Genomic DNA, 24,991 nt, shown 5'->3' on the forward strand with positions numbered 1-24,991 from the left:
TTTTTTTTTTGCATAGAGGTCAACTGAAAATGTGCAGCTTCGGTTGCCCACCAGAACTCAAGCGCCGGCCATGGTGATGGTGTGGGCCGCCATAACAGCCGATGGTCGCTCTCCGCTCGTATTAATCGACCATGGCATCAGAATAAATGCCGAATGTTATCGCGAAAATATTCTTGAGCGTGTATTAAAGCCTTGGGCACGCATACATTTTGGCCGCTGACCTTGGACTTTCCAACAGGACTCAGCACCATCGCACTCAACATGCACCTCCTAAGATTACAAAATGAGGTTCATCGCTTCATTTCCAGCGCACAATGGCCACCAAAATATCCGGATACCAATCCGTTGGACTATTGTGCCTGAAGTATTTTGGAATGCAAGGTTGGCACTAAAAAATACCAAAGTGTCGATCATCTCAAGCAATCGCTTTGCCGGGAATGGGCCAAAATACCGCAGAGCAACATTGGCCATTTGAAGGCCATAATTTGTGCCAAAGGTGACCAATTCGAACAAATCTAAACTTATTCTAAAATTGGATGCTATTTCCGACATTTTTTGCTTTCATTCAATAAAATTTAAAAAAAAAAAACAAGTAAAAAGCTGTATGTTCGGCCGGGACGAATTTTGAATATCCTCCTCCATTTGAAATGAATTTGGCAATTCTCAAAGATTTTCCAAAAGAATTTTAGTTTTATATAGTTCTTTGGTTCCTCTTCTGTTGAGTTTACGATCTCGTCACTAGGGTAAAAAAGTCTTTTTGTCATAGGAGTTATTTTAAATAACTTCTGGGGAGAATATCCCAGGCAAAAAACAACGGAACTGATGAGGATTGGTGGCTCTTTCCGAAACCTAAGTATTCCCTACCTTACCCCCTGGTAAACATCACCATCGTTCTCCACTAATAAACAAATGTTGTTTTATAAAAACAACAATAATGGGATTAAGCCTGACGATTTTTGCAACAACAAAATACTTCGGTATCCCAAACAAACATGCCAACACTGTTCAATTCTCAAAAACAATAAAATCCGTTAAAAATTCTATATACGAAGACGTGGGCCGGCACAGACAATTTTCTGTCTTAGGCTGTAGTATCTATTACGAACTTCAAATACCAAATTTGAAACAATTCCGGTGAAAAATGTCGCTAAAATGAACAAAATACAGAATATCGAGAGGTACCGTTATATGGGGGGCTATATCAGAAAGTGGACCTACATGGCCCATTTTCAATACCAAAAGTCCTGCGGACATAACTTACATTTGAGTAACATTTTATAAATGTACTTCATATCATTCGGAAGCTAGAGTGATTTCCACAGACGGACAGACGGACGGACACCGCTAAATCGACATAGAATTTTATGCTGATCAAGAATATATGTACTTTGTGGGGACTTAAATTCAAGGTGTTACAAACGGAATGAGAAACTTTATATAAAAATGTAAAAATTATGGCGTTTGACTTTATTGCCGTTTTTTTATCCCACCATGTATATCTTTTCCTAAGCTAAAAATAGGCAAATGTTGTTTTGATTTGCAAATTTGTTTTATATTTAAGTTCTATAATTATAAAATCGTTTCTCTGATAATCTTAAAATACCCCCTATGTACATTTCATTCCACAAATCTTTTACAGAGTTCCGGGAGCAGGAGCCACATTAACATTGGCCACAGAGTTCAGGTGTCCCTCCAATGGAGCAGTGTGAACAGCGCCGCGTGTCTTGGCAACATAGGTTCCCTGTACACCTGGAACAACAACGGGAGCGTGGACAGCAACACTTGGGCCATGCACACCGAGACCATGAGCAGCATAGGGGAAGTAGGGAGATGATACGGCAGTATATGAGAGACCACCACCGACTACTTGGGGAACGCCATAGGGCAATACGAAGGATTGAACTCCCAAGACCAAAGCCAAGGATGCAATGATAGCCAAGAAGAACTGAAAAAAGTAAGAGATTTATATTTACAAAATCAAACCGACAATTTCTTGTGTCCATTGTCCCTAATACTCACTTTCATGTTGCAGAATTTTGTTTTGGTATTTCGGTAAGAAAACTGAAATAGTTTGATTGAGTTTTATCGGCAAGTGCAGATAGTAATCTGATTTCTTGACATACTCTCCTCGCATTTTTATAGTGAAATTAGAACAGTGCGAAAGTGTCACACCTGGCATACCAATCGTCATACAGCCGTTCCTACCCATTTCTCGCGCAAAGAAAATGAGGCGGTCGAGCGTGAAAAATCATTCAAACATTTTAATTATGACATTTATGAAATCTTAATTCTGCTGGTGTTGGTGGGGTTTGTACATGTCATTGCAACAATTGACGGAATTGTGTGACGAATAGGTAAGACTTGGAATGGTGACGGATACGTAAAATTAGTCAGTGTAAGAATGGTATGCATTTCATTTATTTCTATGAACATTCATGTTTATTTAATGGAATTTTAATGGTCCAACAAATGGACATTGTGTTGCGGGAATTAATAACATAAGATTTACTGTGAATATGGGACTTAGCGACCTACAATTTCTGATACCTCCTCAACAAAAGGCTAAAATTTAGAATAGTTAAGGCTCTCATAAAATCAGAAAAGAAATGTTAAAAGTCGGTCGTGGCCGACTATATGACCCGAACCACTTCACAATGTAAACGTTTATATGTTACGTGCAACTCTTAAACTTATTAAACAACTTATTAAACATAGGGGTGTAGGGTATCATGTAGTCGCCACCACTTGATTTTTGTATTTTCTTACTGTTTACTTTCTAATTGGCGCATGGAAATAACTAAAAATTTCAATTAAGGTAGAAAATATCAACAACTAAGTAAAAAAGCATCGAAATTTGGCCGGCCCAGCTTTTAATAGACTCCACCAATTTGAAGGAAATTGAAAATTTTACAAAAATTCCGTCGAAAAATAACGCTCAAAGGACAACCGTGGCGGCTATACGAAGACGTACATATACAGGGTTGCCCATATTCGACGGACCGATCTGGCAACTCCATAACTTTTGACAGAGATGTCACATCGCTAATGACATACCGCGTTTGAAGCGTCAGTCCAAGCAGATTTTTACCATGAAATAGTTGAAATTTGCAAGAAGTCAATTGTGAAAACTCAACGTGCTTTTAAAACATTAAAAAAATTTGAGAAGTGGGCCTTCTAAGCGTTTATACGAAAAATTTTCGACTGGTAAGGCTCGACCAAGGCGATCGGCCGAGAATATCGCTGCCGTACGAGCCAGTGTTGAGAGGTCCCCAAGAACATCTCAAAAAACGCCATTCTCAGCAGTTGGGCATGGCTCGGTCCACTTTACAACGGATTATTCGCATTGACGCAAAGAATGTTGCCTGCGGACAAGCCTCGTCGATTGGAATGGACCCAAAGGGCTCAAAGGTCCGTCGAATATGGGCAATACTGTACACTTTTTATACCCTATACCACATATTGGTAAGGGTATTATGTCTTTGTGCATTTGTTTGTACCATGGAGAAGGAAGCGAAATATACCCATAGTTAGTCCGTCCGTCCGACCATGTCCATGTATTTTTGTGAACAAAAGGCAGGTTACATTTATCCGATTAAGATGAAATTTTGCAAACAATATTTGTTTGGCCCAAGGACGAACCCTATTTTGGTGAAAATCGGTTAATTGGGAGATTCGGTTCAAATTTAGATATAGCTCCCATAACCGATTTCGGGTTAATTGTTCACCAAATGACCAATATCATACCAAATGACCTGAATTTTGGCACATTCGAGCAAATTTGGTATAGCAGCAAGTACATCGAATTTAGAGAAAATCGGTTTACATATAACTATAGCTCCCGTGTATATATTTCATTCGATTTGGTGTTAAATGCCCTCACAAAATGATATTTGATACCGGACATCAGATACAGCTCGAAAATACATCTGCCAAATTTTATCGAGATAGGCTCAGCGCTTGCTTGAGGTGCTTTCCAAAATACTCCAGAAACAGTAGTTTAACAGATTGTTATCCGGAGATTTTGGTGGCCATTGTGCGTGGAATAAAGCGAGGAACCTCATTTTCTAACCACTCTTGGGTGGCACGTGCTGAGTGAGATGGTGCTGAGTCCTGTTGGAATGTCCAAGGCCTGCGGTCAAAATGTTTGCGTGCCCAAGGCTTTAATACACCCTCCAGAATATGTTTGCGATAATATTCGGTATTTATTCTTATTATTTATTCTGATGCCACGGTCGATTAAAACGAACGGAGAGCGACCATCGGCTGTAATGGCGGCCCACACCATTACCATGGCCGGCGCTTGAGTTCTTGTGGCAAACCGAAGGTGCACATTTTCAGCTGACCTCTTTGGCAAGTAAACACGATCATTTTGTTTGTTTACAAACTACTGGACAACGAATGTTTTCTCATCGTGAAAAACTAAATTCGGCAGTTCATCACTTTCGGCCAAGCGAAGCAAACCTTTAGCTCTTTTGGGTCTATTTTCTTTATGTTGCTGTGTAAGTTCTTGCAATTTTTGAAATTTAAATGGCTCATATTTGCCGAGGTGAATATTGCGATATGTTCAGCTCACGAGTCATTTTTCGGCCACTGCGATGCGGGTTTCGATCAAATCGCACACGTTAACGAGCGATGGTACGAGACACAAAAGGTTTATTCACATTTAAATGCTGGAGTGCTCTAACGATAGCCACTTGGGGTTTTCAACCACATATAAAGAAAGCACACTATCACACTTGAATTCCATATCGAATAAATTGTTTTCTGGTAAATTCTCACCAAAATGCTTTTATACGCTTGTAAACAATATAATGAGTTGTCAGTGGAATAATTTTAACAGCTGTCGGACGAGAGGCTTCGAAATGACATCAGTCTGAAGTTGGTTGCAGTTTTTTCATCTCACCCTGTACTTCACTTAAATTCCCATCATAAACTTTTTTTACGGGAGCTCAACTTAGTACGAATAGTGTTGTAGAGTATCATATAGTCGACCCGCCCGTCTTTTTCCTTACTGCTTTTTCACAGGCAGTAGTACCTATTATGTACTTAAATATGAAATTTGAAACCATTCCGGTAAATAATGTATCTAATATCATCAAACTATATGAAGATCTGGACACACATATACAATTTTCCATCATAGGTTGTAATACTACGAGCTTCAAACACGAAATTTCAAACAATTCCGCTCAACAATGTTCTTAAAATCATCAAAATACCAAACATCAGCAGGTGCGCTTCGCAACCACTTTCATTTTGTACGCATGCAAAATTTTATAAACGAATATATATTGCCTTAAAAAATAAAACAAATTCAAAAATAACAAGTAAAAAAGCAGTAAGTTCGGCCGGGCCGAACTTTGAATACCCTCCACCATTTGGAACGAATTAGAAAATTTTCAAAAAATAAAATCCAATAAAAATTCTTTTAAAATCTTTAAAATATCTAATATAGGAAGGTGCCGATATATTGGGGGATATACGATATTGTGGACCTATAAAGACAAATCTATGTCTGCGTGTAAAGTACTCACAAGGAACTTCGTGTGTGGATTTTCAGACAATACGATTGGAAAATGTGGCTAAAATCATCAAAATACCGAATATCGCGGGGTACCGTTATATGGGAGCTATACGTTATCGTTAACCTATATAGAGAATTCTCTGTCGGTGGGTAAAGTGCTCACAAAGAACCCCTTGTGTACAAAGAACCTCTTGTGACCATTCCGTTGAAACATATGGCTAAAAACATGAAAATACCGAATATCCGGGGTACCGTTATATGAGGGCTATACAATATCGTGGATCTATATAGATAATTCTCTGCCGAGGTATAAAGTACCTACAAGGAACTCCTTGTGTGGATTTTCAGACCATTCCGATGAAAAATGTGGGTCAAATCATAAAATACCGAATATCGGGAGGTACCGTTATATGGGGGATATACGATATCGTGGACCTGTATAGACAATTCTCTCTCAGGGGGTGAAGTACTCACAAGGAACTACTTGTGTTGATTTTAAGACAATTCCATCGAAAAGCGTGGCTAACATGATCAAAATACTGAATATCGGAGGTTACAGTTATATGTGGGATATACGATATCGTGGACCTACATAGACACTTCATTTTGAGAAGGTAAAATGCCCACAAGGGACTCCTTTTGTGGATTTTCAGACAATTCCGTTGAAAAATGTGGCTAAAATCATGAAAATACCGAATATCGGGGGGTACCGTTACATGGGGGCTATACGATATTGTGGACCTATATAGATAATTCTCTGCCGAGGTATAAAGTATCCACAAGGAACTCCTTTTGTGGATTTTCAGACAATTCCGTTGAAAAAGGTGGGTAAAATCATCAAAATACCGAATATCGGGGGGTACCGTTACATGGGGGCTATACGATATTGTGGACCTATATAGATAATTCTCTGCCGAGGTATAAAGTATCCACAAGGAACTCCTTGTGTGGATTTTCAGACAAATCCGTTCAAAAATGTGGGTAAAATCATCAAAATACTGAACATCGGGGGCACCGTTATATGGGGGCTATACGATATTGTGGACCTATATAAACAATTATCTGCCGAGGTATAAAGTACCCACAAGGAACTCCTTGTGTGGATTTTTAGACAATTCCGTTGAAATGTGTGGGTAAAATCATCAAAATACCGAATATCGGGGGGTACCGTTACATGGGGGCTATACGATATTGTGGACCTATATAGATAATTCTCTGCCGAGGTATAAAGTATCGACAAGGAACTCCTTGTGTGGATTTTCAGACAATTCCGTTCAAAAATGTGGGTAAAATCATCAAAATACCGAACATCGGGGGCACCGTTATATGGGGGCTATACGATATTGTGGACCTATATAGATAATTCTCTGCTGAGGTATAAAGTACCCACAAGGAACTCCTTGTGTGGATTTTCAGACAATTCCGTTCAAAAATGTGGGTAAAATCATCAAAATACCGAATATCGGGGGTACCGTTATATGGGGGCTATACGATATCGTGGACCGATATAGCCCATCTTCGAACTTGACCTGCCTGCAGACAAAAGAGAGATCTGTGCAAAATGTTAGCTTCCTATCTTAATTCGTTTAGACTGTAGCGTGATTACAACAGACGGACAGACGGACAGACGGACGGACAGGGCTAAATCGTCTTAGAATTTTACGCTGATCAAGAATATATATACTTTGTTGGGTCTAAAATGATTATTTCGACGAGTTACAAACGGAATGACAAAGTTAATATACCCTCCATACCTTTTTTGGTGGAGGGTATAATAATGTGAGAAGTGCGCCTTCTAAGAATACCATTAAGCGTTTATACGAAAAATTTTCGACTGGTAAAGCTCTTTCTAATCCGAAGAGGCCATATAAAAGTCGACCAAGGCGATCGGCCGAGAATATCGCTGCCGTACGAGCCAGTGTTGAGAGGTCCCCAAGAACATCCCAAAAACGCCATTCTCAGCAGTTGGGCATGGCTCGGTTCACTTTACAACGGATTATTCGCATTGATTTGCATTCAATTGACGCAAGGAATGTTGCCTGCGGACAAGCCTCGCCGATTGGAATGGGCCCAAAGGTCCGTCGAATATGGACAACCCTGTACTTAAACGTGGATCTATTCTCTTCCTTGGGTAAGGTACTCACAAAGAACTCCTTGTGTGGATTTTCAGACAATTTTATTGAACAATTTGTCTAAAACCATCAAAATACCGAATATCGGGGGTACTGTTATATAGGGGATATTCGATATCGTGCATCGATATAGCCCATTTTCGTACTTGACATGTCTGCAGACAAAAGACTGATCTTTTCAAAATTTTAGCTTCCTATCTTTATTTGTTTTGACTCTGGCGTGATTACAAGAGACGGACGGACAGACAGGGCTAAATCGTCTTAGAATTTTACGCTGATCAAGAATATATATGTACTTTGTTAGTTATAAACGGGATGGTGAGCTTAATATATCCTCCATACTATGTATGGTGGAGGGTATAAAAATACATTTACGCTGACATAATTCCAATTCTTTCCATTATATAAAAACCCTTTAATTTTATTACACATTGAAAATTTTCGAAGGGTTAATAGTCTCTATTATTTTTCTCTTTTGCTGGTTCGCCGCACTAAACTTCCCACAACTAAGGTAAAGAACTCACATTAGTAATTAGATCAACATTTGCAATTACAAACTGCGGATGTGTAATTATAGAAATCAATGTTGTACATATGTACAATCTCAATATGAGCATTTGTAAAGCTAATAATTTTTAATTCATATTTCACACCCTGGCTGGAGGGATGGGTGTCAGTCAAACAGCCGGCAACTGCAATCTGCGGGCATGTCTTTAATTGACGCATAAATAGTACAAGAAAATAAAAATAAATGATTTTCTATAGAATACAGACGCAAATAGAAAACACGATGAATACACTCATGTGGTCCCAACCCTAAGGCAATTTGCGGTCTTAGCTGAGCTTACCAATGGATATAAAACAATTTCCCTTTCATGGAGTTAAATCAGATCAGAACTTGAGTTCAAGCCATCAGCAGTAAGAAACACAGTCTTCTTTAACAACATGAAAGTAAGTTGGATTACAAATTTTGAGTAATAACCTCAAATATCCTTTTTTGGTTTCCCCTCAGTTCGCTGTCACAACTTTGTTCACTTTGGCCTTGGCCTTGGGTGCCCAGTCATATGTATTGCCATGGGGAGTACCAGAAGTTGTTGGTGGTGGCCTTTCATACACTGCTGTTTCGGGACCTGTTGTAGCTGGTCACTGGGGTGCATGGGGTCCTTGGGGTGTTCCTAGTGTTGCCGTTTCTGCTCCCGTTCTTGGTGCCGGTCCTGGTACTTATGTGGCAAAAACTCGTGGTGCCGTCCACACTGCTCCTTTGGATGGTCATTTGCAATCGGTTGCTAATGTTAATCTTGCTCCAGCTCCTGGAACTCTCTAAATCTCTTGCGGATTGAATTTACCCGAACAGATACTCCACAACCATCATCTTGCACTTCATTCTTTTAGTTTTATTATAGCACACGTATTCATAAATGTTATCGAATAAAGCAATCACTTGATGAAAGAGTCAAAGGAAAAATGGCCAAGGTATTATTTTGACAATATGGTACCAAGGACATATAGGTAAGTCGAAAAAACATATTCCTTGCCAAAAAAAAAAATACATTTCCATAAACGTCTGTACTAGCAAGTGTCCTCATCAATATAAGTAAATAACTGACCGACTGACCGATAATCAACGTCCAAACGAAACGGCTGAAGCTAGAATCTTGAAATTTTGCAAGAGTATCAGTAATTTTTAGTTGACAAACGCAATGATCTAGAAATCTGAAAATGCTTAAGAAACATTTTCGAACTTTATGGTTGTGAAAAGTGTTAAAATGATACCATTTGGTATTAACTGATAGAGCTAAAAATTTGAAATTTGGTATGAGAATCAAGATTGGAAAGTAAGTTCGGTATATAAATTTGGTTTTGGATAGGCGTAATTAGAGACCGAAATGTACTAAATGGTAATAAATTTGAAACATTTTGGTTTTGGATGAACGGATGAAGCCGATATTTTTATATTCTACACCACATAGTGGAAAGGTTATTATATCTTTGTGCATTTGTTTGTAACATGAAGAAGGAAGCGAAATATACCCATAGTTACTTATGTGGATACTCATAGAATCACTTTCTGAGTCGATATATGCATGTCAGTCCGTCGGTCCGTCCGTCCATGTATTTTTGTGAACAAAATGCAGGTCGCATTTATTATTCGATTGAGACGAAATATTTTTTCGGTCCAAATTTACATATGGCTTCCATATATATTTTAAACCGATTTCGGGTTAATTGTGCACCACATGACCAATATTAGTCCAAATGACCTGATTTTGGCACATCCGACCGAATTCAGCCTAGAAAAATGTACAGGGTGAGATAGAAAAACTGCAAACAAATCAAACGCCATAACTTTTACATTTTTATACACTACAACACTATTTGTTGGGCCAAAAATTATGTAACACCTCGAAATATTGGTATCCCACATAGGAAAGTATATATGGATCTTCCTATCTCGCCGAGCTGAGTCGATTTAGCTATGTATGTCCGTCCGTCTGTCCATGTTAATTTGTAATCACTCTATAGGTCGCAATTATGGCCCGATCTTCACGAAATTCAGAATGGAGGTGGGGCTAGGGTTAGAATAGAACCCTATTTCTATCGTATATCGCATATATATATTTAGGTTGAAATGGACCAAAAACTGAAAAATTCCTGATTTTACAGTTGCTCTATAGGTCGCAATTATAGACCAATCAAAGCGGAAGTTAGCATGCGGCTAGAGCTTAATCTTCCAATTTTGATGGTCATCGGGTAATATTTAGTGGGTGAAATAGGCCACATCATTTGTGTTAAATAAAAGTCAAATTTTCCATTAAACCGCGAATAATTTTAATCCCGGCGAAATCACAAATAGACGAACAGTTCAATTCTGACCGTTACGTAGATGCCGATAGTAAATATATCGGTTACATATATAGCGAAATATATACAATGTGTATATACAAAGGAAGGGGATGTTAGTTAGAATGCTTATATCTCAAAAATGGCTGGAACGATTTTGTCAATTCAGAATGCCCTCCTGACATAAAAGTATAAAATCTAAAAAAAAACCAGTAAGGAAAGCTCAAAAGTCGGTCGGGGCCGACTATATGATACCCTACACCACTATGCATATTTAGTAGAGCTCTCGTAAAAAGGTTTATACAGGGCATTTCAGAGCTCTATGAGATATTTGGTACAAAATCAAAATCTATCTAATTCTATCGTGCATTTTACGAACTATAGCTATCCCTGAACCGGGTTTCTCCAAATTTTACGTATTATCTTCTAGACTGGTGATTTGGGCTGATATTGACCATTTAGTGCACATTTAACCCGAAATCGGATGAAGATATATATGAGAGCTATATCCAAATCTGAACCGATTTCGATAAAATTTAAAACAGCTATTCCTGTGCTCCATCTAATACCTGGTACCAAACATCACGGTTGTGGAGTGAATATTACGAATGTATGGGACTAAAACTCTAAATCGGATGAAACATATATATGGTTGCTATATCTATATCTGAACCGATTTTCACTAAATTTTGATACACTTGCTTCTAGGCTGAATTTGGTCCGATGTACTAAAATTCAGTCCATTTGGACTTATATCCGCCATTTGGTGCACAATTAACCCGAAATCGGATGAAGATATATATGGGAGCTATATCCAAATCTGAACCGATTTCGATAAAATTACAAACAGCTATTTCTGGGCTGTATCCTATATCTGGTACCAAATATCATTCTTGTGGAGTGCATATTACTAATGTGAGAGGCTTAAACACCAAATCGGATGAAAGATATATATGGGAGCTATAGCTATATCTGAACCGATTTTCTCCAAATTTGATATACTTGCTTCTATGCCGAACTCGGTTGGGTGTGCCAAAATTCAGGTAATTTGGACTGATAGTGGACATTTGGTGCACATTTAACCCGAAATCGGATGAATATATATATATGGGAGCTATAGCTGTTTCTGAACCGATTTTCTCCAAATTTGTTGTATTTGCTTTAAGGCTAATATCGGTCACATGTGCCAAAATTCGGGCCATTTGGGCTGATATTGGCCATTTGCTGCACATTTAACCCGAAATCGGATGAAGATATATATGGGAGCTATATCTAAATTTGATCCGATTCTCACCAATTTCAATAGGGTTCGTCCTTGGGCCAAAAAAGTATTGTTTGGAAAATTTCATCTCAATCGGATAATAAATGCGACCTGCATTTTGTTCACAAGAATACATGGACAGACGGACGGACGGACGGACGGGCGGACGGACGGACAGACGGACTGACATGCATAAATCGACTCAGAAAGTGATTCTATGAAGGTTCTCAAAAGTAACTATGGGTCTATCTCGTTTCCTTCTCCACGTTACAAACAAATGCACAAAGACATAATACCTTTACCACTATGTGGTGTAGGGTATAAAAACAAGCAAGCAAACGCTACCGTCGAGCGGGGCCGACCGTTGAATACCCTACAACACTTTAATAAACGATACTGTTTATATAGGCGAGGTACTCGAAAGAATTCCACAAGATATTGTGATAAATTATAAAAGAAAACCATCAGGCTTCGTTCTCTAATTTTCGAATAATAGCACCTTTAACTAATTTGCTCATTTCCAATTTATTGGTAGATGTTGCACATAAATGGTCTTCCTAGATCGGGAACCAATATTTCCCAAAGACCTATAATCTCTCAGAAGTGGCAAAAGATTAACATTTATTATTGGTTTTTGACTGAAACGCATCTATATGAGATACAGACATTTGACTATATTCTTCCACGCAATCAGCGTTAACGAAATAGTCAGAAGTGCGTCTTTCCTGTATTTGTGAATTCTCCAAAGAGTCACTGGAATGGACATTTTTGTATTTTGTCTACAAAAGTTGGTAAACTATTTCGCACATTGAATATTTTTGGATGGCCATCCAAAACTGCTTGGCTTGTGCAATGTGCGTGAGGATCGGGCGAAAATTACGACCTGCTGACTATTTTGCAGTTTTTTGGTCCATTTCAACCCCTAAATATATTGCGATCATCTCCAAAAAGAGTAGGCTTCTATTCTGACCCTCATCTTATACCCATGTAAAATTTCGTAAGGATCGGGTTATAATTGCGATCTGTATATGATATACTGATATCCTAACTACTTAGTTTTGTTAGCTGTAGAAATATTACCAAATGTTTAATTCAAAATGAAAATTTGCCAAAATTAAAAAAAAATATGAGAAAATGTTACAAAATCAATATTTTCATCTTTAGAGAGATATTTTTATGCGATTTTTTAGGCGTTTTTGTGTTTCGAAATCAGTTCAGCCGTTCTCGACATATAAGAGATCTTTCAAGCATATCTTCTTTGATAGACATATATATCGCAAATATTTTGCTATATATCCGATTTGTTGGATATTAATATCAATGTAAAGGTCAGAAGTAACCTTGTCATGGCTTCGTGATTTGGCCGGGATTTAAAATATTCGCGGTTTAATGAAAAATGTTGAATTTTTTCAAGACAAAAGATATGGTCTATTTTACCCGCTAAATATTATCCGATGACCACCCAAATTGGTACGCTTCTTCCCTGCCCTAAACTCTAGCTACATACGAAATTCCGATTGGTCTATAATTGCGACCTATAAAGCTACTGCAAAATCCGATATTTTTTCAGTATTTGGTCCATTTCAACACCTAAACATTTGGCGATCATCTCCAAAAGAAATAGGCTTCTATTCTGACCCTAACCCCACCTCCATTTTAAATTTCGTGAAGATCAGACCATAATTGCGACCTGTAGAGTGATTACAAATTAACATGGACAGACGGACAGACGGACGGACGGACATACATAGCTAGATCGACTCAGCTCGGCGAGCTAGGATGATCCATGTATACTTTCCTATGTGGGAAACCAATATTTCGAGGTGTTACATAAATTCTGGCCCAATCAAACTTATAATACCCCAACACATAGTGTTGTAGGGTATAAAAAACCAGAAAAATATGCCAATAATGATGTTAATATAGATTTTGTAGTATTTTGTGACATTTTTTTTATTTTTTCATATTTTTTATCGCATGCGATTTTCTCAATTTGACTCATAATATTTTGTAATATTTTTTTCACCCTACAACACAGGTTGGGGATATTATATAAGTAGTGCAATTATCGTCCGTTCCTCACGAAAATTTTCACAAGGGTAGGGTTAGACTCAGAAGGGCTAGGCCTATTGTTTTCAAAGATGTCCGCAATATGTTAGGGGTTGAAATGGACCAACAACTAAAAATTTTCCTGATTTTGCAGCCGTTATAAAGGTCACAAATAGAAACCAAAAGACACGAGATCTCGCATGAAGTTACAGTTAGGACAGAGGATAGAATGGACCACTACTTTTGTGTGAAAAAATACCAACATTACTTACAGGCGATATTCGAAATACACAAAAGGCGAACTTCTGGCTCTTTTATGTTGATTTCGTTGACGAATATAGCCAAATATCGCAGACAAGCAAATCATACAGATGAGTCTAAATTTGGAGATACAGAGGGGCTTTTGCTTCTGGAGATGATTGCAAAATATTTAGGGGTTCAAATTAACCAAAAACATAAATGTTTTTCCGATCACACAATTAAAGACAATCGACACGCCTGTGAAGAGAGATAAGCACAGGGAACAATTATAGCATTTTGGATGACCATTGGATTATATTTAGCTGTTAAATGGACCACAACAACTAACAGCCCGAACGTGTGCATAAATATTGGGCAAATGTCCCTAGTCAAAATCCTAATTTCAAAAGCCAATACTGCCAATATGGATTTGGACTTCCAATTTTGGATTTTGGAACGAAGATCGGCCAGTAAGCAATGGTTATAGCGGCGCGGGGACGACCGTGTGATACCCTACAACAATATTATATGTTAGAAGCCCCATTGGTACAAATCCATTTTGGGAGAATCCGTTGTTGAAATAATGCTATACAACCCCGCACAAATGTTACGTTTGTTATTTGACCTTGGAATCGTGTACTAAATCAATTTCACACGAAATTTGTTGTTTTCAATTGTGCATTGTAGAGCGACTGCAATATCGGAAAAAAACCCTAAATATACGTCTTCAAGAACATGCGGAATATCGTGAGGATCAGAAAATTGCGCCCTGTATATAATACCCTCAACACATAGTTTTGTTGGGTGTAGAAAGACTTACAAAAGTAGTTCGGCCGGGCCGAACTTTGAATACCCATTTGGAACGAATTTGCAAATTTTCGAAAAAGATAACATTCACCAAAAATTCTGTTAACATCTTAAAAATACAGGATATAGCCGTTATATTAGGGTCTGTACGACGTTTGTCATTAGCCATTACCATTTCAAATTCGAAACTTGAAATAAACGGTGAATAATGTAGCTAAAATCATCAAATTCCGTATATAGGAAGTTACCGTTGTATCGGAGCTATACGAAGACCTGGACAATTTTCTGTAACAGGCTGCAGCTTCCATTACTAACTTCAAATACGACATATCAAACAATTTCGGTGAGTATTGTACCTATAATCGTCAAAATACCGAATATAGGGAGGTACTGATATATGGGGCCTATACGAAGACCTAAACCTGCATAGGCAATTTTCTGTCACAGACTGTAGTTCCCATTACATACTCTAAATGCGTAATTTGAATCTACTACAGTGAATAATGACGCTAAAACCTTCAAAATACCGAATATTGGGAGGTACCGTTATAAGGGGCCTATACGAAGACCTGGACCTGCATAGATAATTTTCTGTCACAGACTGTAGTTTCAATTTCGAACTCTAAATACGTAATTTGAAACAATTCCGGTGATCAATGACGCTAAAATCATCAAAATGCCGAATTTTGGGAGGTACCGTTATATGGGGGTTATACGAAGACGTGGACCTCCACAGACAATTTTCTGTATTAGGCTGTAGTATTTTTTACGAACTTCTAATACTAAATTTGAAGCAATTCCGGTGAATAATGTCGCTAAAATCATCAAAGTACCGGATATAGAGAGGTACCGTTATATGGGGGCTATATGAAGACATGGACCTGCATAGACAGTTTTCTGTCATAGGCTGTAGTATCCATTACAAACTTCAAATACCAAATTTGAAACAATTCCGGTGAATAATGTAGCTAAAACCATCAAAATACCGGATATATAGAGGTACCGTTATATGGAGGCTATACGAAGTCGTGGACCTGCACAAACGGAATAACAAAATTAATATATCCACCATAGTTTTACATAAAAGTTATGGTCTATTTTACCCGCTTAATATTGTCCGATAATCAACCAAATAGGTAGGTATTCCGCCGATTTATTGATAATTGTAGTCTGTAGAACAACTGCAAAATCAGGAAATTTGTCTGTTTTTGATCCATAACAATCCCGTAAAATGTTTGCGATTATCCAAAAACAATAAGCTTCTATTCTAACCCCAGCCCCACCTCCATTTTCAATTTAGCGAGGATCGGTCATTTGCATATAATTGTGACTTCTAGCGTGAACATAGACGGACGGACGGACAGACACACATAGCTAGATCGACTTAGCTCGGGGTATAAACAGATCCATATAAATATTCATATGCACAGGACCAATGTTTCGAGGTGTTGCATAACTTTTGGTCCATTCGAAATTATAACTCGCCCAACACAGTAAAAGTCATACTTTTGCGTGATTTATGGGATGGTGGCATAATTGGATGAGAGCTCCAATTTTGTTTGTCCAAAATGCTAGAGCTTGACTTGCATAGCATGTGGTTCCAGCAAGACGGTGCCACATGCCGTACATCACGCATGACAATGGACTTTTTGAGAAGCGAGTTCGGTGAACATTTCATTTCACGTGCGAGACCGGTCAATTGGCCGTCTAGATCGTGCGATTTAACTCCTTTTTTGTAGGAACGGACGAGCCCGCTTCAAATGACACATTGGAAGACAACGTGCAACATTGATTCGTGAGATATCGGCGGAAGTGTTGGAAAGAGTATGCTAAAATTGGACAAAGCGGGTAGAATGTTTGAGAAACAGTAGCGTTTAAAATTTGCAAAATAGTACCATATTGCAACGGTACCTTCCAATATTCGGTATTTTTATGATTTCAGCTATATTTTGTACTGGAATTGTTTCAAATTTCGTAAAAGGTACTACAACCTATAACAGAAAATCGCGTATGCAGGTCCACGTTTTTGTATAGCCCCCATATAACAGGTTTCTTTAAAACTTTATTTTTCTAAGTTTTTATACCCCCCACCATACAAAGTATGGAGGGTATATTAAGTTCGTCATAGGTTCACGATATCGTATATATCCCATATAAAGGTATCCCCCGATATTCGGTAGTTTGATGATTTTAGCCACTTTTTCCAATGGAATTATCAGAAAATTCACACAAGGAGTTCCTTGTGAGTACTTTACACCCAGACATAGATTTGTCTTAATAGGTCCACAATATCATATATACCCCCATATATCGGCGCCTTCCTATATTGGATATTGTAGATTTAAAATAAAATTTAATACATTTTATTTTTTTAAAAATTTTCTAATTCGTTCCAAATGGTAAAGGGTATTCAAAGTTCGTCCCGCCCGAACTTACTACTTTTTTACTTGTTTTTTTTTTTTTTATTTCAAGTTTCATCCAAATGGTGGAGGGTAGTAAAAGTTAGGCCTGGCCGAACTCAGGTGATTTTTAATTGTTATATAATAATAAGATAACTCTTAAAATTGGAAGCCATTATCCACGCTTTCGTATAGCCCACATATAACGGTACCTCCCTTTATTCGGTATTTTGATGATATAAGCGACATTATTCATCGGAAGTGTTTCAAGATTCATGATTTGATGATATTGGCCGGAATTGTTTTAAAATTCGTATGACAAAAATTACTTATGCAAATAGGCCCTATATAACGGTTTTCAAATCCTTAAAAATTGTGGAGGGTATTAAAAGTTCAGCCCGGACGAACTTGACTGCTTTTTTTATGGTAACGTCATGGCTTGTGAAATAAACATTCAATATTTTTTTTTTTTTTTTGAGCAAAATAACTTTTTTTTAGGATAATCCTTTAGTTTCCATTAAAAGATATGGCATCTTTTCTTATTCTACAGAAATATTTATATCTTTGTGATATCTTGAACTAAAACGTCTTTTACTTATCATAACATCTTCATTGTCAAACAGAATGCCAAATAGACAATTGTTTTTTTTTTTTTCTAATCATTGGTTTATTTAATTTAAAATGAAAAAGATAACAATTTTATCCATGTCACATCATTTAGAGGGTACCAGGAGCGGGAGCCAAATTAATATTGGCAACAGAATTTACATGACCCGACAGGGGAGCGGTGTGAACAGCACCACGCGTTTTGGCCACATAAGTACCTTCAGCAGCGGGCACCACAACTGGAGCATGAACAGCAACGTTGGGAGCAGCATGGACAGCCACAGCGGCTGGAGCAGGGGAGGCAACAACAGCAGGAGCATGTACCTCCACAGCAGCTGGTGGAGCAACATGAGCAGCTACAACAGAATGGTGGCCCCATGGCGCCCAAGGTGAAGCTACAACTGGTGAAGAGACGGCTGTGTACGAAAGACCACTACCAGCAACTTCGGTTACCAAGGGCAACACGGATGCTTGGGCACCCATACCCAAGGCCAAGGTTGACAAAATAGCAGCGGATACCTAAAAAAACAAAGGAAAATACAATAAATTATTGACTTTTGCCTAATTCACTGCTCCCCTCGAAAGAGAGAAAAGCTAATGTTTGCGTAGCAAAATGAAAATAGAGAAATTGGAGAAAAATAAAAACACAAAGGATTAATATTTTTTCCAACTAGAGTAGTGGACTGTGTATTTTTATTGGGTGGTTGTTCGTGGAACAATATTACCTTCGTACAAAGGGTTTTTTTAGCAGTAGGACGTAATCCTATGCTTGATAGTACTCGTAGAGTCGGTAGAATACTGTAAAGGCGGCAATTACAAAACGTCACTCCTTAGGAAATGTCATTACCTTTGACATTATGTACGAAGTACAAAGTCGTATTAAGAGGTAGTAGACACTACCTAAGGAGGAGAAAAATCACCCGTGTTACAAATATGTAATATTAACGCAATTTAATGAAAATTAATTTGAAATTAAACATTCCGCCGGCCTTTGCAACATTTCACCGTGTTGCAAATTTTACGTTAATGTTAGTTATTTTCATGTGTGCTCGTGGAGCACGATCGTGCTATGCCTCGAGGAGGAACTGATCGTATCATGAAAACAATGGACAAAAGAAGAAAAATAAAAAAGGTTGTTTTCAATTTTTCATGCGAGCTCATAGAGCACGATCGTGCAATGCCCGAAAGGAACCGATCGTAACATGAAAACTGAAGGAATGTGCTCGTAGAGCAAGATCGTGCAATGCCTCGATAAGGTTCTGATCTGTTGAAGGTTGAACTCGTCGAGTCCAATGTGGCGAAACCACTGATAACGCCTGGAGGAACTCCAGGGACCGTCGAAGACGGATTTTTAGTTGCATCTTCTCCGAAGGAGGTTCTCTTCATCCGTGGTGTATGCCGTGGGCTTCAGGGATCAGCGCAGCCATCAAATCGTTGTTCCTTATTGTATATGGGACGTAATCCGCACACCATCATCGCAACCATCATTCTAAATTTTCCAACTCATATGAAAATTAGAGAGGAAGCGAAAATGTAAATAGGAACGAACTTTAGTCAGAATGACCACAAAACCGTAGGTCGTTTTTCAACTGTATAGTTCGATGCTTCGCGGCTCTAACGCGGCCATCAAACTAAATTTTTTCCAAATTTGTAGCGAAAAAGTAGAGAGGAGGCGAAGACGACGCGAAACATCGACTATAACTAACTCCGTAGGAGTGGGAAAGGAATTGAAATGGCCGTCGGACGAAAGTGCCGTTTTCAATATTAAATTTTGCTCCTCACATTCGGTTATATTTATGTGAATTATGGATCGGTGATCCAGCAATATAAATATAGATGCGTAGCATCTGCTTTAAGATTTTGCATTCAAAATATTCCCCGTGAACAATATGGGATGCCTCTTTGAAAATTAAGTACAGGCGGCCGTATAGCCATTGTTTATGCGGACTGAAGTCATTTGCGTGACAAATGAAAAAAGAAGACGTAGTCGATCCAGATGGTCGTTGACCAATAGTTGCGTAGCAAGTAGAAAATACAGGTGTAGGCGATGAAATCTTAAAGTTTTCGGTAGGTAAACTTACCTATGTATACCTAAAACGTATGGAGAAATAGCGTCCGTAGGGAAAGATGTGAGCAAAAGTGACTCAAAGTCCCCAGTCTTTTACCCTAATCTAAGGAGAATCCCTAAACAAAAGGTTGTAGAGGGGAGTTTGGCATGGGACCAGTAATGATCCAGCCGAAGACGGTGCTCTGCGCTATCAATGAACCTAATACGTTGGTACGTGTACCCTGTAGCAGAATCTTCGGATAAAGATCTGCCCCTAATAGTAGGTCAACGGGACGAGAAGAAAAAGGATCAGGGTCGGCCAAACGAAGATTTGGCAATTGCGGAATGGTGTCACGTTTTATGGAAAATGATGGCAGATTTTCTGCAATTGTCGGCAGAACCAGAGCATTAGTTTCCATTGTCTGCGTAGCATCCAATGGAGAACTAATACGAACGGGACATTGCTTACGGGAAATTTGTGAAACGGACCCACTAACCCCCGAGATTGAAGCTTGAACGTTATTCGCGCCTACACCCAATCTTTTTCGTATACGTTCAGAAACAAAAGATGCTTCTGAAGCAGGATCTATTAAGGCTCTAGCTGGGTACGTAGTACCGTTGTGCACAATATGCACCATAGCTGTACCTAACAATATTTTTCTGCTCTGGGTGGAATGAAATGCCTGTCGGTTTGAAGACCCTGATATAGTATTGGTAGAAGTAGTAGGTAGAATTACCTGATCTAGCCTTCTAACATTTGAAGTCGTCGGAGACGATTGAGGCGTGGCCTCGATGTGTAACAGCGTGTGATGCCGTTTATTGCATATAGTGCAGTTGTAAATGCTGTTGCATTTTGAAGATTCATGTCCGTGAGACAAACAATTAAGACAACAGAAGTGTTTCTTAACTTTGCTGATTCTTTCAGGAACTGAAAGTCTAAGGAATTTATGACAAACTCTTAGATGATGCCTTTGTCGTGAACAAAGCGCACATGATTTAGGCGAGGATGTACGAGGTAACTTAAAGAAATGAGGGGCACTTTGGGCCGTGACGGAATTTGATGTATTCGTTGCACCATTCGTAGAAAGGGAACATTTATCATTGTTTAGAGGTTCGACGTAATCGATGCCCCTAATGTCACGTAAGCAGGTCAGAGTTTGGATCCTTTCTGTAAGAAAGTGATCCAAATCTTTCCACGAAGACAAAGAAGATTTGTTCTTTATGCTTTGTTCCCAAAGCACCACGCAGTTCTTAGGTAACCTCTGAAGACACAGGAAAACTAGAATAGGATCCCAGTCTTTTGTCGGCACATCATAATTAGACATGGACGAAATACACCCGTTTATGCCTCTTTGTAATTTCTTTAACCCTGCACTAGTTTCTTTGTCTAAAACTGGAAGGTCAAAGAGGAGCTTAAGTTGGTGGTTCACCAAAATTCGAGGATTGTCATAAGTAGAAAACAAGGCACTCCATGCTAAGCTAAAGTTTTTGTGTGTAAGCGAAAACATAGACACAATTTCATGGGCATCGCCACTGGTTTTATTATTTAAATGGCATAAACGCTCAATATCGGTAATGCTGCTGTTGTTTATATAAATGGCAGAGAATAAGTCCCTGAACGTAGGCCAGGAAAGAAAATCGCCATTGAATACTTCTATGTCACAGGGTGGCAAATTTAACCTGTGACTGGAATTTTCATTTCCACTGGATGTGAAAGATGAATTTTGGGAAGTTTCGGATCGATGCGGAGCATTTAATACGGTCGCTGTATCCTCGGAACGAGGTATTGAAGGGTTACCTACATGAGATTTTGGTGTAATTACAGTAGGGGACTCAGGCGGAGCCCGTAGCCCGCCTAACTTTCTATTAATGGACGCTAGAACATTTAAAAAACATTTGTAGGCGACATCGTATTTGATGTCGGCGGCTGAAATGTCGTCCTCATTAGAATTTTTATCTTCATGTAGGTAATCGAGGCACTTTTCAAATTGGAATTTCACTTTATCCCATAGTGTTCTGACCTCAGCTCTTTGTAATTCTAGGATGTAAACATCGAGCTCTTCGTCCCGTTGGGAACTGAAATTGGCATCAAATTTTACCAAAGCATTAGTAGCTCGGATGAATAAATCCAAAGGAGTGAGTGCCATTTTGAATGCAAATCAGAAGCAAAACAAATGAATAATGTTTATTTAGACACGTAATGTCTTGTTTGAAAAACAAATGCAGCCGAAGAATACAAAACTGCAGCGAAATAAAGAAATTGTAATTTAATTTACACGAAAATGCGTAAAATATTTTTAAAACGACACGCAATGTCAAGAAAATCAATATTTGTTTAATGAAAATACACTGATTGTATAATAGTCTTGGACTATAATTGAGGTTTAGCGTGATTAAACCACAAAAAGTAAAATAATATTATAAAGAAACTCAAAAATTGTAAATTTTTTCTTTCAGTGTATTTTATATTGTTAACAGTGTATCGTAAAATACACACAGTTCGTGGCAGGGTATCGTAAATACCACTTACCGACAAAAAAATGTAAAGGAAATGTTTAAAAAGTCGAAAAACTCAAAAATGTGACGAAAATCACTAAAACCGATGGTAGGGTGCACGGACCGTTAGTTGTGCTCTTCCAGTCGTTCAGAATAAAGCAAGAAACAAAACAGTTTTCTCGAAAGAGTTTGCAAAAATAAATAGTAATATTTGTATTAAACGTTATTTAATAAAATATTACTATACACATATATGTATGTATATACCGAATGTAGGGTGTATTGTATCGGAGACACAAACAAAATTTTATTATTGGTTGATATTCGAAGAAATCAACACAAAATTTTATTGCAAATGACACTTTCAATTTTTCAATAAATATATTATGATAAATGATCGTGAACACACCTATTGTATGTGATCAGCTATCATTTATCAGTGAGTGTCACTATTGTTATTTACACGAATATGTAAATAAAGAGGAACCAACAATCAGCAGTGATGACAACAATTACTGTTTTATATTGCTGTTGTTGTGTTTTACAAACATACAATAAGATGAAAAACACAACAAAAATTTATGCTAAAAGCAGTAGTACAAACAAAAAATATAAAAGAAATGTGCTAAAAATGAAATTATTAGGCAAAGCGAAATACAAAATGACTGTGACTGTGGTTGTGTATGCGATTTGTTGTAAACAAATCGAATTGTGATATTAGTGATGTTTTGTTGCTTGAAATGAATGCCGACGGCAATCTCATGGGAGACGGACGGACGTACAAACTTGTTGAAAACGACCGAAGGCTTTGTTTTGTTTTATTAACACAACAATAACAATGTTCGGTATGTCACTTTGAACGTAATTCACTGTGTACATACCTTTGTTGTGGCGGTTTAATAAAAATGTAATGTAATTTTATTAGAGGTGATGGTGGTGATCGATGATCCCGTTGTTGTTGTTGACGACGTAGTCGTTTTATCCTCGGTGAGGCAAAGAGATGGATCGTAGAATCCAATGTTTTTGCTGCGAAACAGTCGTTGCTTTGTTGTTTTTCCTCGTGAAGGAAGGAGACAGATCGTAAAATCCGGGTCGATCGGACCAATGTTTGCGTAGCAAAATGAAAATAGAGAAATTGGAGAAAAATAAAAACACAAAGGATTAATATTTTTTCCAACTAGAGTAGTGGACTGTGTATTTTTATTGGGTGGTTGTTCGTGGAACAATATTACCTTCGTACAAAGGGTTTTTTTAGCAGTAGGACGTAATCCTATGCTTGATAGTACTCGTAGAGTCGGTAGAATACTGTAAAGGCGGCAATTACAAAACGTCACTCCTTAGGAAATGTCATTACCTTTGACATTATGTACGAAGTACAAAGTCGTATTAAGAGGTAGTAGACACTACCTAAGGAGGAGAAAAATCACCCGTGTTACAAATATGTAATATTAACGCAATTTAATGAAAATTAATTTGAAATTAAACAGCTAATAAAATATTATTTAATTTTGGTATTAAAAATATTATTTTCTTACTTACTTTCATTTTAGTTAAAAAAAGGTGATTTTATTGATTGACAAGTGTCTACAGAGAAAACTAAACTGTGTTGCTTAATAGAACGCAGAATCTATTCTGATTTGTAACCATCAAATCTCCATATTTTTATAGCAAAATTGCATAATTCTGAGACAACAACAAAATCCCCAATAATAGCGAATCAGGAAGTCTTATGTCCCACATAGCCATGTGTCGCACTCAATGCAAATATGCCAATACGTCATAATAATTTTGCTCTAAAAACTGAACTTCAATTTTGCATCTGGGCCCAGCTGTTTACCACTCAACCGGTTCAGTGAAATTAGTCATGCTTGCGGAATAAGTCGAACCATTTCTTTGCCACTCCAAACATGTGTAATGTAATGCGTGTGTACGTGCGTGCTTTTTCATTTCAATTTAATTTCATATTAGTTTCCAATAAAACATTATCGGTCGATTTCATTACTAACAGTTTGCTGAGAATATTAAAAAAATTAAATATTTTCTACGTCAATTTTGACAAAATTGGAAAAGATTTAGGTGTTCTTGAAACGTATATACAATTGCATAAGTCAGGAGTACATCGTTGTTATTAAGATTAGTCATTAATGTTCATTAGCCGTTGAAGCCTCACAGAACCTTGACCAAAAACAAATGATATTGAATCACTGGATATAAAATTAATCTTCATAAGGGTAAATGTACAAAACTCGTAAAGTAAAATCGCTAATAGTCTCTGGAGTTTTGAAGCTTAAATGAGGTTTCCGGAAAATGTGGACGAAAATAATGGACGACTGTTATTATAAATTTTAGATGGAAAGATAAATATTTTCAAAAAATAAATATATTATATATTATGAAATAGTTTTGGTCACACAATTCGGTATCATAGGTCATGGGACCTTGAAATCGATTCCAGAGACTAGCTCCAGGCACTACAATGGATGCATACTACATTAATTGACACAATTTAGTTATAAAATTCTCTTCAATTCAAATCAAGTTCATTAACATTTATAGATGTTGTCTCAGAGGGAAAACCAGATCCATTTT

The 24,991-nt window shown here is 37.8% G+C and overlaps 3 protein-coding genes across 3 annotated transcripts; 1 reads left to right on the forward strand and 2 right to left on the reverse strand.

Moving 5' to 3' along the window:
• Positions 1–1,527: 1,527 nt before the first annotated feature.
• LOC101900106 (adult cuticle protein 1) lies at positions 1,528–2,148 on the reverse strand. Its single transcript, XM_005187882.4, has 2 exons — positions 2,020–2,148; positions 1,528–1,945 (listed from the first exon to the last, which is right to left on the reverse strand). Exons 1-2 carry the CDS (start codon positions 2,023–2,025, stop codon positions 1,634–1,636), a joined length of 318 nt encoding a protein of 105 aa, XP_005187939.1. The 5' UTR covers positions 2,026–2,148; the 3' UTR covers positions 1,528–1,633.
• Positions 2,149–8,468: 6,320 nt separating this feature from the next.
• Positions 8,469–9,121, forward strand: LOC101900280 (adult cuticle protein 1). Its single transcript, XM_005187883.4, has 2 exons — positions 8,469–8,607; positions 8,669–9,121. The coding sequence occupies exons 1-2, from the start codon at positions 8,602–8,604 to the stop codon at positions 8,978–8,980; spliced, it is 318 nt and encodes a 105-aa protein (XP_005187940.1). The 5' UTR covers positions 8,469–8,601; the 3' UTR covers positions 8,981–9,121.
• Positions 9,122–17,877: 8,756 nt separating this feature from the next.
• LOC101887529 (adult cuticle protein 1) lies at positions 17,878–24,022 on the reverse strand. Its single transcript, XM_005189810.4, has 2 exons — positions 23,942–24,022; positions 17,878–18,378 (listed from the first exon to the last, which is right to left on the reverse strand). Exons 1-2 carry the CDS (start codon positions 23,945–23,947, stop codon positions 17,971–17,973), a joined length of 414 nt encoding a protein of 137 aa, XP_005189867.1. The 5' UTR covers positions 23,948–24,022; the 3' UTR covers positions 17,878–17,970.
• Between the last annotated feature and the right edge of the window lie 969 nt (positions 24,023–24,991).

Source organism: Musca domestica, unplaced genomic scaffold (genome assembly GCF_030504385.1).
Source record: "Musca domestica strain aabys unplaced genomic scaffold, Musca_domestica.polishedcontigs.V.1.1 11, whole genome shotgun sequence".
Taxonomy (NCBI): domain Eukaryota; kingdom Metazoa; phylum Arthropoda; class Insecta; order Diptera; family Muscidae; genus Musca; species Musca domestica.